Source organism: Oryx dammah, unplaced genomic scaffold (genome assembly GCF_014754425.2).
Source record: "Oryx dammah isolate SB20612 unplaced genomic scaffold, SCBI_Odam_1.1 HiC_scaffold_8, whole genome shotgun sequence".
Classification (NCBI taxonomy): domain Eukaryota; kingdom Metazoa; phylum Chordata; class Mammalia; order Artiodactyla; family Bovidae; genus Oryx; species Oryx dammah.
In genome coordinates, this window is record NW_024070192.1 from 17,362,482 (window position 1) to 17,377,813 (window position 15,332).

Below are 15,332 nucleotides of genomic sequence, written 5' to 3' on the forward strand. Positions count from 1 at the left end.
CATCCCCCCATTGTATCTGCTTACACTGGGACCTCAACCTTCCCAGAGATATGAGGGACACCTTCCCTGAAGAGGTGGATGGAGCATAAGATCCCAGCAGGGATCAGTGGAGCTTCCTCCCAAGAACTGGTGTGTCCCCCATCCCCAAGTCCTGTAAAGCCACCCCAAAGTCCCACAGCCCTGCGTGTAGTGGTACCTCTTCCACACGCGCAGGCCCTAGTCTCACTCGATAGAAACCTGCTCATGTTAAATGTCTCAAGAATGTCAGGACCCACCGCACCCCCACCCCCACTTTTGACCTTTGGTTCTCTGTACCCCTCCTTTTTAAAAAATATTTGGCTGCGTCAGGACTTCATTGGTTTGTGGGATCTAGCTCCCTGAGCAGGGATGGAACCCCCTTCATTGGCAGCATGGAGTCTTAAGCACTGCACCACCAAGGAAGTCCCTATTCTGATTCCATTTGAAAGAGAAATATCGCTTCTACGACGGAAAGCAAACAACCACAAGGCTACCTGAGAATAACTGCTTGAGCGAGTGTGGCGCTGGCATGATGGTAAGTTACTAGATAATGCCAGGGGACCTCAAGGCGTTCCCTTGATACAAGCTGTGCTTAAAACATACACGCTTTTCCTGAGAAACGCCAGGCGGGACAGAAGCTCCAAGTTGGGCCTGGGCTCTGCCTATTTGGCTACACTGATTCCCTGGGGGAGGCAAAAATAGGGTTGGCGTTGGTCCCATTTTATAAGCGGGGAATCTTCTCTGGAGGCCAAGTGACGGCCCCAGTTCTACGCAGATGAGGTCGGGAACTCGGAAGCCAGGATCTCGTCTGACACAGATCCAGCGGAAGGCGGGCAGTGAAGACGCATTCCGCCGGGCGCCGGCGGCCTTGCTTCTCCGTGCCCTGCTACGGTACTGTGACCGTGAGCCTCCCAGACCACGTATCTGCTCCGGGGCTAATTCTCAGGCACAGGAGAGCGCTGGCCCCGCCCCGAGGCCCCTCCGGGCCCCACGATTGGCTCCACGGGCAGGGGCGGGCCGGACGCAGAGCTGACGTGACGGCGTCAGGCGCCGCGGGAGCCGCTTCCTGTTGTCAGTGGCCGGGAGGCCGCGGCGTCCCATCCGAGGCTTAGGGGTTGCAGCGGCTGGCAGTGCCCCCGCCCCCTCGCTTCTCCCTTCGGTGAGTTAAGGATCCGGGGCGAGGCGGGCAGCAGAGGGGCGGCGAGGCCGGGACGCATATGGGCAAGGGGACACCAGCCCTTTCCGTGAATCCAGACCCCTGGTTGCCTTGAGACTGCCTTGCTTCTGAGCCCTCACCCTTCGCAGCCCCAGCTCCGCGCCCCACTCCATCCCTAGCCTTCGGCCCGCACTGCCGCTGCTGGCCTGTCCCCTCCATTTGCCACTCGTGACTTGACCCTAGGGCTTACCACTCGACCCCCGCCCCCCCACCGGTCTTGCGTAAATGCAGCCTCATCCTTGACCTCGCTGTAGCCCAGTTCCACCCCCGACCTTGACCACATGCCTCTGCTTCCCCCCAACCCCTTTGGCGATCCTCATGCTGCATACTAGCCTCGATTCTGGTTCGGTTCGCCCTTTTCATGATCAGCCTTCTTATCCTAATCTTCCACACCCTCTGCTCAGCTCCCCAAGGTATGCCCATCCTGAACACCCCATCTCTGTCCCACTCTCCTTTAAGACCCACCACCAAAGTAGACGCCCTGTTGAGCACATGCTTTTCTTTTTGGTAACTCTGATCTCAGCCCTTTCTCTTACACACCTCTTGCCTTCGCAGACTCAAGCCCTCACTTCTTAGCCCACCATAGACGTCCTATCCATCTCCAACCATCAGAGGACACTTCTGTCCCTAAGTCTTTGCTAAACTGCCCATGACTCTTGGTGCCCAGTTCTTAACGTCCTCACCCAGTCTTACTAAAAATGAGGTCTCCTGCCCTCTCACCTCTGCTGTCCCCATCTCAGTTCTACACCCGTTTTCCGCTTAACCCAGTCCCCACTCAGTCTGAGAATTAGTGAAGAGTTCCCCTGCCAACCTCACCAGCTGCCCCTCAACAGCCAAATGTCACTGCTTGCTGGGAACCCAGCAGTTAGACACTGAGGGGCTTGATGGGTGCAGGCAGGGCCTCAGGTGGTAGGTAAGTGTGGAGAACTAGAGCTCCCTGCCTTGGGTCAGGGTCAGGGATATTTTTCCCAGGTGTCGGTCCCCTGGACTTGCCCCCTGAAATTGTATGTCTAACATTCATATTAAATGACTTATGCTGCTGCCGGAATGGTAGGTGTCCCCAGATACCTGGAAGGTGAATAATGGCCGCTCACCTGGTTCCCACATAGCCTGGGGCAGTGGAAGCCGTCACTTCCTGTTGGTTGGTTTTCTGGCCGGGAATAAGCTCAGGGAGTAGCACTGTGTGGCAGTGTTCACAGAGCCGTGTCCATGAGTGTGGTCACTTGTTAGGGACCTTCGCCTGGTGCTCCTGCCAGCTAGAGCTGAGAGCAGGCCTGTCCTGACACTGAACACAGGGAACGCAGTGGATGCCAGAGATGATGTTACACGTTGTGAGGTGCGTAGGTGAGAGGGCTCCCAGGGGGCTAAGGCTCAGGCGGGTAGAGCGGCTGTTGACTCACTTCCTCTTTCTGCAGGTGCTGGATCTTTGAGTTTGGGCCGTTTGGTTACCCATGAACATGGGGAGCCCAGATATCTGAGTAGCTAAGGCAGAGGGACATTCCTGAGGCCTCACTTTCAGCATTTATCATCGCCTGGGCTTTTGGGGTACACATGCTCTTCAAATTCTGACAACCTGGCTTTAGAGGCCATTTGGTAGCAATTTTAAAGGGTCCCCAATAGGACCTGTTGTCTTTGTTTGCCATTCCTAGGCTCTTTTTTTCATATTTATTTACTTATTTGGCTGCACTGAGTTCTAGTTGTAGCACACAGGATCTTTTTAATTGTGGCATGCAGGATCTAGTGCCCTGACCAGGGATCAAACCTAGGTCCCCTGCGCTGGGAGCATGGAATGTTAGCCACTGGACCATCAGGGACGCCCTCTTGCCATTTATAGTCTTGTTCCTTTGAAAAGCTGAATGCTCTTCTCCCTTCAGTGTCCACCCCGGCACCCTATTAAGGTGGGATACATTGAAATAGTTTTAGCCAGCTGGCAGGGTGGTTGACTGGAAGGTGTTCCATCCTGGCTGAGAACTATATACCTCAGCTTCCCTCAGCCTGTGAAATGGAGATTCCTGCCCTGAGCCTTATTTTTGTTTTATTCTTCTGTTCATCCAGTAGATATTTTTTGAGCACAACTGTGTGCTGTGTGTTGCTCTAGGCACCAGAAATGCAATGGTGAATGAGTCAGACAAAATTCCTGTTATCATTCATTCAGAGTTAGTTGGTCCTTGCTGGAATCCTAAGGATGGGACAAGAATATGGGCAGATGGGTGTTATTGATGGAAGGAAGGAAGGAGGAAAGAAAACTGCTCTGTCTTCACTGACTTCACATTTCTGGCCTTACTCACTAGCCTTTGGTTTGGGAATCACAGGGCTAGAAATTTCTCTCCCTCTAGCTGGCATCTGATGACTTCAAAGCCCGTTGCACACTCTCCCCACTCACTTCTCCTGCCTCAAGACACTTGTCCAGAAATGCAACTGTCTTCAGGTAGAAAGAGGTATACTTTACTCACTCAGCACTCACATGTCTGAAAGATCAGCTGCCCTTCTGAATCAGAAGATAACTTTGTCCTTTTCCAACTGTAAACCATGACTCATCAGTTCATACAGCAGCTGGATGGCTTAAATGCCAGACTGTTCTCAATAGCCCCATACAGGGTTGGATTCAGGCCGTAGAGAGCAGGCTGCTGAGAATAGCTGAGAAGTCTCTAAGGAGAGGAGGCTGCTGTTTACTGATGGATGAAGTGTTTCAGAACTGAAGAAGCCCAGCAGTTCTTTTCTTCCTTTAGTGTAAGTCTCATCTAAGCCATTCTTTTCTTTTCTTTCTTCCTTGGTCTCTGGAGGAAGTGAAATTGGACATACATAGAAGGCCAGGCAGCATAAGAAAGAAAAGCAACCAGAACAATTCCTTCCTGTGTGTTGGAACATTTAAGAAAGACAACTGTGAAACCTGGGTACCATGGAAAGGACTTGGCCTCAGCTGGTTGGGACTACAGACTTGATGGGTAAGATTGTTTGAGTTTCTGAGTGCAAAGTTAATTATTACTTAGTTCCAAAGTAATAAGTTTTGCCTGAAACTCTTGGAATCAAAGACCTGAGACACTTTGATCTGGCCAAAGACACAAGACTTAGAATGAGGAAACCAAAGAGTTCTATCCCTACTGAGCCTCAGTTTTCTCCTCTGTAAAATGGGGATAATCACCCTTCTCTCACAGGATTGATTTAAGAATTACATGAGATTAGAGAAGCTTGAAGCTTTGAATCTAGGTGAATTGATACTTAGGGGGAGAGGTAGACTTTTCAAGGTTAGGATTTGCCTAAGGGGCAGACAGAAGTCACCTTTTCTGTCAAACTCCACCAGTGGTGTTTGAAGAACCTTTTAGCAGTGTTCCCCACATTATCCCCTTACTCTTTTTAGCCTAGGTCTCTTTGCAGCCCTGCCCTGCCCTTTGGTTTGGTTTTTGGTGTCAGTGAAGAGTGTTCTGAGGACAGGAAGTGAAACCTGTACCATGGGAAGGTAGACTGGGGGGCCCTGGAGAATAATGGAGTGCTGACCCAGCAGTCAGGAGACCGAGCCCCATTCTGGTTCCATCAGCAAGTTCTCCTGGCATCAGCCATCACACTCCTGCCTCTGAGCTGATTCCTGCCTCCCTGAGGCATGCTGGGGCAGACCCACATAGGCGGGGTGCTTTGGAAAGATGTGCCCTAAAGTGTGGCATGAACCCCAAAGCCTCAGTCCTGTTTTGTGAATTATCAAGTGGCCGTTGCCTTCTGAACTCCTCTGCGCTGTTATTCTGTAGCTTTTCTGACACTTGGTTTTAAAAGCAGCCGGTACTTGTCTGGCCCTGCTCTGACCTCTCAGCATCAGTCTACGTGTGAAGAGACCCTTTCTGGCCTGGAGCACCTGCTTACTAACAAGGCTACCCTCCTCCCTCCAACCCATGAATATTATTTTCAGTTAATTCATTATGAAGCCTTAATAAACCCAGGCTATTGTTCAGGTTGCTGAGGCCTAAGCCTTTCCTGTCCTGACCTGTGGCTGGTTGAGGGAAGGGCAGCTGTGGGGCTTGAGGCTCCTTCCAGAAGAGGCAGGCCCAAGGGGAAGCCTGTGGCCTGAGGGGAGGCCTGTGGCCACTGGAATTACTGAAGGGGATTGGTGCCCAGGGTCTTGGAGCCAGAACACCTGGATTTGGCCTCCTGAGCCACACAAGTTGGCCTGGAAGGAACGTTGTCCAGAGGGACTGTCTGCAATACTGGTCCTTCCGCTTGGGGTGCCGGTGGCCGGAAACTGGACACGGGCCTGAGAATCCCTGTAGGTGGGAGGGGCAATGAAGTGAGGGTGAGGCGCTAAGACAGGGCCTGAGGTCAAGGGTTGCATCTTGTGGTCCGTCACGCCCTGACCAGGGCTGGCTCTGCAGGGACCACCCTCCAAACCCCTCCCTCACTCCGTGTGTCTTCACTGGGGGAGGTCAGCTCTGGGTCCTGTTTACCCTCTGCCAGCTCCAGGGACCAGGGACTGAATCAGACCATCTCCCACCATTAAGGGCCATGCTGCCTCTGTCACTTCCAGATGTCGCGCTCATGTCCTCCTGTAAACCTTTCCCGCCAGGCTGACCTCAGTGTCCCACTGCAGCCCCTCACCTGGACCCCCAGGCCTCCTTGCCCCCTTGTCCCTCCCTGCCTTAGCCCTTGCCCACACCCACCTCTTCCAGAAGGGAGGTGATCACACTCCATCAGTCTGAGGGTTTCCCTTGAGCAGGGGTGACCCTTGTCCTGGCAATGGGTGGTAGAGTTGGCCACTTACCAGCCCTGGAATCTTGGGAATTTCCTTGACCTGCATCAGCTTCTGTTTCTTATCTGTCAGACTAAGATAATAAAACACTCCCAGGGTGGTTATGAGAAATGAATGAGGTGATATATGTAAAAGGTACAAAACCCATTGAGCGTGCCTTGGTTTTAGTAACGTCTTTGGGCTGTGAGTTTCGGTTGATTGTTTTTTTGGCTGCACCACATGGTATGTGGGATCTCTGTTTCCCAACCAGGGACTGAACTCACAGCCCCTGCAATGGAAACATGGAGTCTTAACCACTGGACTGCCATGGGACTCCCATGGGCCCTGAGTTTTTGAGAGCAGAGACAGCAATAATCCTTTTTTCTTTTCTTTTTTTGATGTCCCCTCATGCTCAGTTGTGTGGCCACTGGAGATTTGTTTAGATGTGAGTGTGCCTGTCCAGTCCTGGTCTGTACAAGTTGCTGCGTTGGGACCAGGCAGCAGCCCCCCCAGGTTCAGGCCAAAGTCCCCACCATCCCCCACCATGCCACCCTTGGCCTAGTTGCCTCAGGAGAAAGCCAGCTGCTCCAAGAGATGTCTCTGCATACTGACTTGAGCTGCCTGCACACGCTTATTTAGGCAGTGGCATTCTTTGCCTGTAAATTTGGACAGCCATGTCCCCTAGGGTTAGAGATACCATTTATCCTTGGTAAATATCAGGCCCCATGCTTGGCGCTGTCCACACTCATAGTCGCCATCCAAGAGGTCTGATACATGCCCCAGTGTGCCAAGTTGGTTAGTGGCAAATTAGGATTAGAACCCATGTTGTTACCCTTTAGACATGTGCCTGTGCTGTTCAGGCTGGACCCTCATGGCTCCAGCGAGAAGCAGCGGCGTGGCAGGAGTGCCATTCCGTCTGAAGCCAGGCCAGCTGTACTTTTCCCCGCTGAGCTGGCTGAGCCTGGGCTAGGAGAGGAATCCGGGGACAGTTGCAAGGCCCCGGCCCCGAATGTGAATTGTGAGCTGCTGCTTATCAGCCGCTGTGGGTTCTTGGTGCCTTCAGCTGCAGCAGCCCCCTTGCACCCTCAGCTCTGAATCAGATCCGCCTTTCGCCCCCTGCCTTTTTGTGCCAGTGTTTGGTGTGGCATGAAGGGCCCTTTCTGGGCTTCCCTGGTAGCTCAGCTGGTAAAGAACCCACCTGCAATGTGCGAGAGCTGGGTTCAGTCCCTGGGTTGCGAAGATCCCCTGGAGGAGTGCAGGGCAACCCACTCCAGTATTCTTGCCTGGAGGATCCCCATGGACAGAGTAGCCTGGCGGGCTACAGTCCATGGGGTCACAAAGAGTCAGACATGACTGAGCAACTAAATACAAAGGGCTCTTTCTACCCACCTTTTGGGACAGACCCACCCTTGGCACCCAGGGCTCCTCTCCTCATGAGGTCCAATCCATCAGCCTTTTTTTTTCTTCCTTATTTCCTTCCTTAACATCCACGCTCAGTTTTCACATTTGTATTAAAACTCCTTTCAGTTGCAGTTTGCATAAGATGGTGGTGAGGTGTGGTGAAGAGACGGGCTGGCGTAGCGATTATTCCTACAGCCATGTCTTCTCTGCAGGTGACATGTAATTCTCCTGGGGAGCTGCAGCTGGAGTGGAAATGCTCTCAGGGGTGGAGAATGGACTGGACCCCCGGGCTGCCATCCCGGTAGGCAACAAGGGAAGATCAGGGTGGGGGAAGGGGTGCCTGGGACAGCCATGTCTTTGTGTTTTCTCACTTTGAAATGAATTAGCACTGTTTAGAAAGGGAAGCCTTGGGTTGAGAAAAAGTTGTGCCCAAAAGATCCTGCCCCAAATCATCTTATTGGTGATAAAATGGGGATTTACATAAAACAATGGGGATTGAATATAGGTTACATGAAGACCAAGGATTTCTCCGAAGAAGATATACAGATGACCAATAAATACATAAAAAGATGCTCAATATCATTAGATGTTAGACAAAGACAAATCAAAACCATAATGAGGAAAATAGAAGTAGTCACTAGTGTAGGAAACAAACATGGTTATCTGGGGATAAGGGTCGGGGAGGGATAAATTGGGAGATTGGGACTGATATACACACTAATATATATAAAACAGATAACTAATAAGGACCAATACTTTGGCCACTTGATGCAAAGAACTGACTCATTGGAAAAGACTCTGATGCTGAGAAGGATTGAGGGCTGGAGAAGAAGGGGACAACAGAGGATGAGATGGTTGGATGGCATCACTGAATCAATGGACATGCATTGGGGACATGTCTCCTTCTCCTTCACAAACTCCAGGAGATAGTGAAGGACAGGGAAGCCTGGCGTGCTACAGTCCATGGGGTTGCAAAGAGTTGGACATGACTTAGCAACTGAACAACAACAACAACAACAATAAGCACCTGCTGTGTAGCACAGGTCAATACTCTGTGATAGCCTTTATGGGAAAATAATCTTTATATATATAGTTATATATTTATATAGTTATATAGTTATATATATATAAAGTTATATATATAGTTATATATATATATACACATCTGATTCACTTTGCTATGCCCCTGAAACTAACACATTATAAATCAACTATACTCCAACAAAAATTTTAAAATAAAATAGTAAGGGAAAAAAAGCCATAATAAAGGACTTCCCAGGTGGTCCCGTGGTTAAGACTCTGAGTTTCCATTGCAGGGGGTGTGGGTTAACTCCCTGGTAAGGGAACTAAAATCCCACATGCTGAGCAGTGTGTGTGGGGGGGGAACCATATTGAGATACTTCTTCATACCTACTAGGATGGCTGTAATGAAAATGGCAGACAATAGTAAGTGTTGGTGAGGTTGTGGAGAAGTTGGAATCCGCATACCTTGCTGGTGGGAGTGTAAAATGGTATAGCCATTGTGGAAAACCCTTTGATAGTTCCTCAAAAAGTGAAACAGTGTTACATACAACCCAGCAATTCCATTCCTAGATATATACCCAAGAGAACCAAAAACATATGTCTACACAAAAACTTGTAGGTGAATGTTCATAGCAACATTGCAGCTAAAAAAAGTGGAAACAACCCAAATATCTATTAATTGATGAATGCATAAATAAAATGTGATATATCCGTGCAATGGGATATTATTTAGCAATAAAAAGGCATGAACTACTGATCCATGCTACTACACCGACTAACTTGAAAACATACTAAGTGAAAGAAGTCAGACACAAAAGGCTGCATGTTCTATGATTCCATTTATGTGAAATGTCCAGAAAATAGGCAAATCCATAGAAACAGAAAGTAGATCAGTGGTTGCCAGAGGTTGGGGGAAGAAGGGAATAGTGAGTGATTGCTAATGGGTACAAGGTTTTTTTTGAGGGCAATGAAATATTCTAAAATTAGATAGTAGACACGGTTGCACAGTTCTGTGAATGTACTGAAAACCACCGAGCTGTGTGTTTAATGAGTGGATTTTATGATATGCAAATTATTTCTCATTAAAGCTGTTCTAACGAAAGAACATTTAACTTTTCAAAGAACATTAACAGGGATTGTGTTGTCTAAAATAAAAACCAGTGAGATATTTGTCCATAATCCTGTCACCTAATAATTCAAACCAGTTTTTCTGTAATCCCTCCCAGTCCTTTTCCAAACCCTTAGGTAATTTTGACATATGTACTTCTATTATGCTAGAACAATCTTAACTCTGTATTTCCAAAGGACTTTATGTATGTTTAAATATAGGCTTTCTCTAGTTGCAGTGTGCGTAAGCTTCTCTAATTGTGGCTCACGGGCTCTTTAGTTACAGTGGCTTAGTTGCCCCAAGGCATGTGGGATCTTAATTCCCTGACCAGAGATCAAACCCTGGCTTCTTCCTCTGAATCCAAAGGTGGTTTCTTAACCGCTGGACCACCAGCGAAGACTCCTATTTATTCATTTAGCAAACATTTACCGAATATACATGCCGAGAACCAGGACCATTGTTGAGGGCATGAGGATGAATAAAAAGCTAGTCATGCCCTCAAAGAGTATCCCCGCTCCAGCGCTGTAAATCACAAGCTATTGTTTCTGTATAACAGATAGGAAATTGAGGCTCCGAGAGGTGAAGGGGAATATCGAGGTGACCCAGCTGGTGACTACCAGAACTGAGACTAAACCCAGGCTCTGACTGCCAGGTCTAGGATCTTTCTTCCTATAAACCATGTTCCTGTTTCTGGGTGTTTTTATGGTTCTAACACAGCACTTTTTGCCTCTTAACTTATTGACTCGCTGTGCGATGTTGGTCATATGATTAAGATGGAAAAATCTCACTCCCGCCCTAGATGAATTACTTCAGCTCCCATATCTGTAACTATAGTGGAGTCAGTACTTAAACACAAGGTTTATATGGCTGTCAGCTCACTGAAGTTTGGTTTAAAAAACAACCAAACAGGCAGTTCCCTGGCAGTCCAGTGGTTAGGACCTGGTGCTTTCACTTCTGTGACCCGGGTTCAATCCCTGCTTGGGGAACTAAGATCCTGTAAGCCTCGCAGCATGGCCAATAAATAGGTAAATAAATTTAAAAACTGAAAACCAAGCAAAAAAACCCCACAAATATCTTTGCAATAATTAATAATAATAGCAACACTTCTCAGTGTGATTTTTTCTTTTTCTTCTTTCTCTTTATTTTCTACCATTAGCCCTACTAAATTTTTTCTTTTATTTTTAATTAAAAATTTTTGATTTTCTTTTTTAAAAATTTTTAAAAAGAAAAAATTTTAATTTATTTATTTGGCTGCACTGGGTCTTTGTTGCTGCATGCAGTATATTTAGTTGGGGCATCTGGGCTCTAGCTCCCTGACCAGGGACCCCTGCATTGAGAGCGCACAGTCTTAGCCATTGGACCATCAGGGAAGTCCCGGCCTGTCCTAGTCCTGTTGCAGAGATACACGGATTTGTGCTTGCATGGGGACCCACGTGTTTGGCAACAAGCAGAGTGACATTGCAGGGGTCGCCGCAGGAGCCTCTAAAGACCTGTGTTGTGTCTGGTGCTGCCCAGGTCATCAAGAAGAAGCTAGTGGGCTCTGTGAAGGCGCTGCAGAAGCAATACGTGTCCTCGGACGCCGTGGTCACGAGCGAAGACGGAGATGCCAACAGCATGTGCAGCGCCCTGGAGGCCGTCTTCATCCACGGCCTGCACGCCAAGCACATCCGCGCCGAGGCCGGAGGGAAGAGGAAAAAAGGCACCCACCAGAAGCCTCTGCCTCAGCCCGTCTTCTGGCCTCTCCTGAAAGCTGTCACCCACAAGTGAGAGCCGCTGGGTGGGGGCGGGGTTCACGTCAGGGTGGAGCTTCAGAATGTGGGGCTCCGGGCTCTTCCTTCCAGGACTTTTCTGTGGAAAGCCACAGGGAGCCCCGTGGCGTGGAGAGGAGATGGCCCAGAGGAGGGTGGTGTTAGACCAGGCCTCAGTGGGCCCCTCAGGCAGTGGCCCAGCACAGTGTCAAGCCCCTGGGCTGGGCACCCTGAGTGGAAGCAGGAGCCGTCTTTTTTCCATCCTCTGGCAAATTCTGTAGTTGCAGCAGAAGCTGTGTGGCCTGCAAAGCCTAAAATCTTTACTGTCTGCCCCTTTCCAGAAATTTGCTGACCCTGCCTGAGGATGTTTGCATATTTGTGTGCTAAGTATCATACTTGTAAGGAGGTAGGGCTTTTTTTTTCTTTTTTAATTTAAGAAGAGCAGCCTCCGGCCAGAGCATCTGAATGTGTGCCCTGAGACATTTGTCTTGTCTGCCCTGCCCTGAACCGCCTGGGCTTTGGAGCAGGCAGCTGGCATGGAGCCTCTCTGGTCTATTAAATGCCCCTGGTGTCTTGTCAGTCTCCAGTCTTTCTTTTTGTGCCTACTGCCGCTGCCCTGTCTCAGGCTCTTACCTTAATTCTGGGTGGAAGTGCCTTTCTAAGTGTCCCCCTTATCTCCTTCTGTCTTTTCTTCGGTTAGTCAGCCAGCCTTTAGCAAGCTCAAGCTGACCAGAGCGCCATCCCTGGGTTCTGCAGAGTATGGTCAGTGCTCCTGTGGGAGAGCCATACACTGGGGATGGTGTAGTCAGGGGAGGGGCGTTTACAGCAGACAAACATTTTAGGAGCTGAGTTTGGTACACATGGGGCCAGGATGGAACACCCTGCCCTGAAGTCTGCATAGCTGTAGGCGTGTAGCTTTCCTGAGCAAAACCCTGTAGCCATATGTCAGGCTGGGGTCTGATTGATTTGCCTGGGGCCCCAGAACCTGTATCCTGGTCTCATTCTCTACAGAGTTCTAATGCACAGCCAGGTGTGGGTACCATTGCCCCATTCTGCTTCCCTCCTTTGATACTCAAGACTCTGTATTATTACCTCGCCTTGCAACCCGATCTTCCACTCCTCCTCCCCAAGGTGCAACCAGAGCTCCCCACTCCTGTTATAGTCTGTTGCTTTTCTCCCCTTTATGCCTTTTTCTCTTTCAGTCTCTTACGCCTTGAAAGTTCTCCTTCCCCCTTTGCGTCTTGAGATCCCTCAAGGCCCAGTGCAGAGACCCCCTTTCTATGGCATTTTTCTTACTCCAACCCAGAAATGATTGCTTGGCCCCCACCACAGTGCTGCTAACAATAGGGTTCACCTCAGTATGCCCTTGAAAAGGCATTACTTGGACGGAGGGTAGGGACCATGTCTTGACCCCGTGTCTTCACAGCTCCAAAGACCTTGTCCTGGGGGCTCAACAGACAGATAGTTGTAATGAAAACGGCAATGATCCTTCATGATACCAACCAAAGAACATTGGGGGTTATAGCTGAATCTTTCTGAATTTCCCCTCAAATGCTGTTATCCAAGAATTTTTCATGCCTATGTTTACTTGCAGTCATTGTTCTTGGCTCTTGCTAACCAGTGGATAAAATGACATGTCGGTGACTGGCAGTCGTTTCCTGAAACATGTCTGTTCTCCATCTTCCCAGACACATCATCTCGGAGTTGGAGCACTTGATCTTTGTGAGCACAGACGTGGGCCGCTGCCGGGCCTGGCTGCGGCTGGCCCTCAACGACGGCCTGATGGAGTGCTACCTGAAGCTGCTGCTACAGGAGCAGGCCCGCCTGTGCGAGTACTACCAGCCCACAGCCCTGCTCCGCGATGCCGAGGAGGGCGAGTTCCTCCTGAGCTTCCTTCAGGGCCTGACGTCCCTGTCCTTTGAGCTCTCCTACAAGTCTGCCATCCTCAACGAGTGGACGCTTACCCCACTGGCCCTCTCGGGGCTCTGCCCGCTGTCAGAGCTCGACCCCCTCACTACCCCTGGAGCTGAACTGCAGCGGAAGGAGTCCCTGGACTCCATCTCCCATTCCTCGGGCTCAGAGGACATTGAGGTCCAGCACTCAGGCCACAAGATCCGACGGAACCGGCAGCTCACCGCCTCCTCCCTCAGCCTGGACACGGCCAGTTCATCCCAGCTCTCCTGCAGCCTCAACTCTGACAGCTGCCTCCTCCAAGAGAATGGCTCCAAGAGTCCAGACCATTCCGAGGAGCCCATGTCCTATGACTCAGACCTGGGGATGGCCAATGCCGACGACTCGGACATGTCTCTGCAAGAGTGAGTTCCCCTCCCCCACCCTTTCCCCTTCCTTCCTGCTTCTCTTCCTCTTGTCCTCCCGGCCTTCCTGGAGCACATGATTGCCTTTCGCTGAGCTCAGGATTCTTGTTTGGGCAGAAAGACAAACAGAGGTCATAAACTCTCCCTCAGGGACCAGAGTTACTGGGAGCTGTACCTGGAGATAAACTGGGGCTAGTGGGGAGAATGCATAGAATGCATTTAAAAATATATATTTCTTTATTTATTTGACTGTGCCAAGTTAGTTGCTAACACGTTAGCTCAACACTTGAGCTCTTCCATCTTCATTGTGGTATGTAGGATCTTTAGTTGTGGCATGCGAACTCTTAGCTGTGGCATGTCAGATCTAGTTCCCTGATCAGGGATCAAACCCCGGCCCCCTGCATTGGGAGCATGAAGTCTTAGCATGGTCCAGCGGGGAAATCCCTGGAATGCCTTTAGATGGGGCTTAGAGCTGGTTCCAGCCCCAGCTCTGTCCTAGGTGGCCTGTGACAAGTTAGTTAGTCTCTCTGAGTTTCAGTGTCAAATATCATTGTCATCTTCATCTAGAGAGAAGGAAACCAATAGTTCAGAGCTCTGTGTACAATTTCCAAAAAATACAGTGAAGCACAGTGCACAGCGTGATCTTCTGGGACCTCACGGGAGGTCTTCTGGAGGACATAAAACCTGGGTGATGCCTGCATGGGAGTGGCAGGCAAATGGGGATGAGCGAGTGTGTGGAGGAGGAGGACATGGAGTGACAAACTTGGCTGGAAACAGGAGCCTGGGTAGAGCCTTCCTTCATTCAGGCTTTTTAACATTGACTTTTGATAATCTGTCTTTATAGTTAAGAAAAATCTAAAATGTGTACAGTGAAAAAATCTCTCCCACCCCTGTAACCATAAATATTAATTTCTTACATATGTTTCCAATGTCTCTCAATCCAGCTATACCGTGTGTGAATATATAGATTTGAACTTTTTCTTTCTTATTTCTTTTTTTTAATTGAAGTATAGATGATTTACAGTATTGTGCTGGCTTCAGATATATATATATATATGCTTTTATAGATTCTTTTCCTTTATAGGTTATTATCTTTCTTATTTCTTTTTTGGCTGCGCTAGTCTTCGTTGCTGCACATGGGCTTTCTCTAGCTGTGATGCACACAAGCTTGTCTGGTTGTGGCACATGTGACTCACGGGCTCTGGAGCGCAGGCTTAGTCGTTGGGGTACACGGGCTTGGTTACCTTGTGGCATGTGGGATCCTAGTTCCCCAACTAGGGATTAAACCCATGTCCCCTACATTGAAGTCAGATTCTTTACCACTGGACCACAGGAGAAGCCCTTTATCTCTTGTTTCTTATTTCCCCACTTCTTTCCACAGAAGCTAGTATAAATTATAAATACACCATTCTATAGCTTACCAGGGCTTCCCTGTGGCTCAGTGGTAAAGAATCTGCCCACAATGTAGGAGACCCAGGTTCGATCCCTGGGTTGGAAAGATCCCCTGGAGAAGGAAATGGCAACCCACTCCAGTATTCTGGCCTGGAGAATTCCATGGACAGAGGAACCTGGTAGGCTACACAGTCCATGGGATCACAAAGAGTCAGACATGACTGAGTGATTAACACAAACATATATACCTTATTTGGGAGATCTTGTCATATCAGAGCTTCTTTTCCTATTACATATTTGTGCACTGTATGAATGTACCGTGGTTTATTGAATCAGCCCTGCGTTTAATGGACATTGGAGTTCAGGGTCTCTACAAATAACCTGTGAATGTGGTCCTTTA

The 15,332-nt window shown here is 49.2% G+C and overlaps 1 protein-coding gene across 3 annotated transcripts in view; it reads left to right on the forward strand.

Moving 5' to 3' along the window:
* The first annotated feature begins 1,071 nt into the window (after nt 1-1,071).
* Nucleotides 1,072-15,332, forward strand: part of PLEKHM1 (pleckstrin homology and RUN domain containing M1) — a 61,107-nt gene continuing 46,846 nt past the window's right edge. Inside the window, exons 1-5 of one of the 3 annotated variants that reach the window (XM_040245090.1) lie at nt 1,082-1,177; nt 4,018-4,179; nt 7,559-7,647; nt 10,993-11,240; nt 12,914-13,540. In XM_040245090.1, the coding sequence (XP_040101024.1) occupies nt 7,600-7,647; nt 10,993-11,240; nt 12,914-13,540 (923 nt within the window). In that variant the 5' untranslated portion in view covers nt 1,082-1,177; nt 4,018-4,179; nt 7,559-7,599. Of the gene's footprint in view, nt 1,178-4,017; nt 4,180-7,558; nt 7,648-10,992; nt 11,241-12,913; nt 13,541-15,332 lie in introns of all 3 variants that reach the window. The other 2 variants (XM_040245089.1, XM_040245091.1) reach the window with 2 other exon arrangements.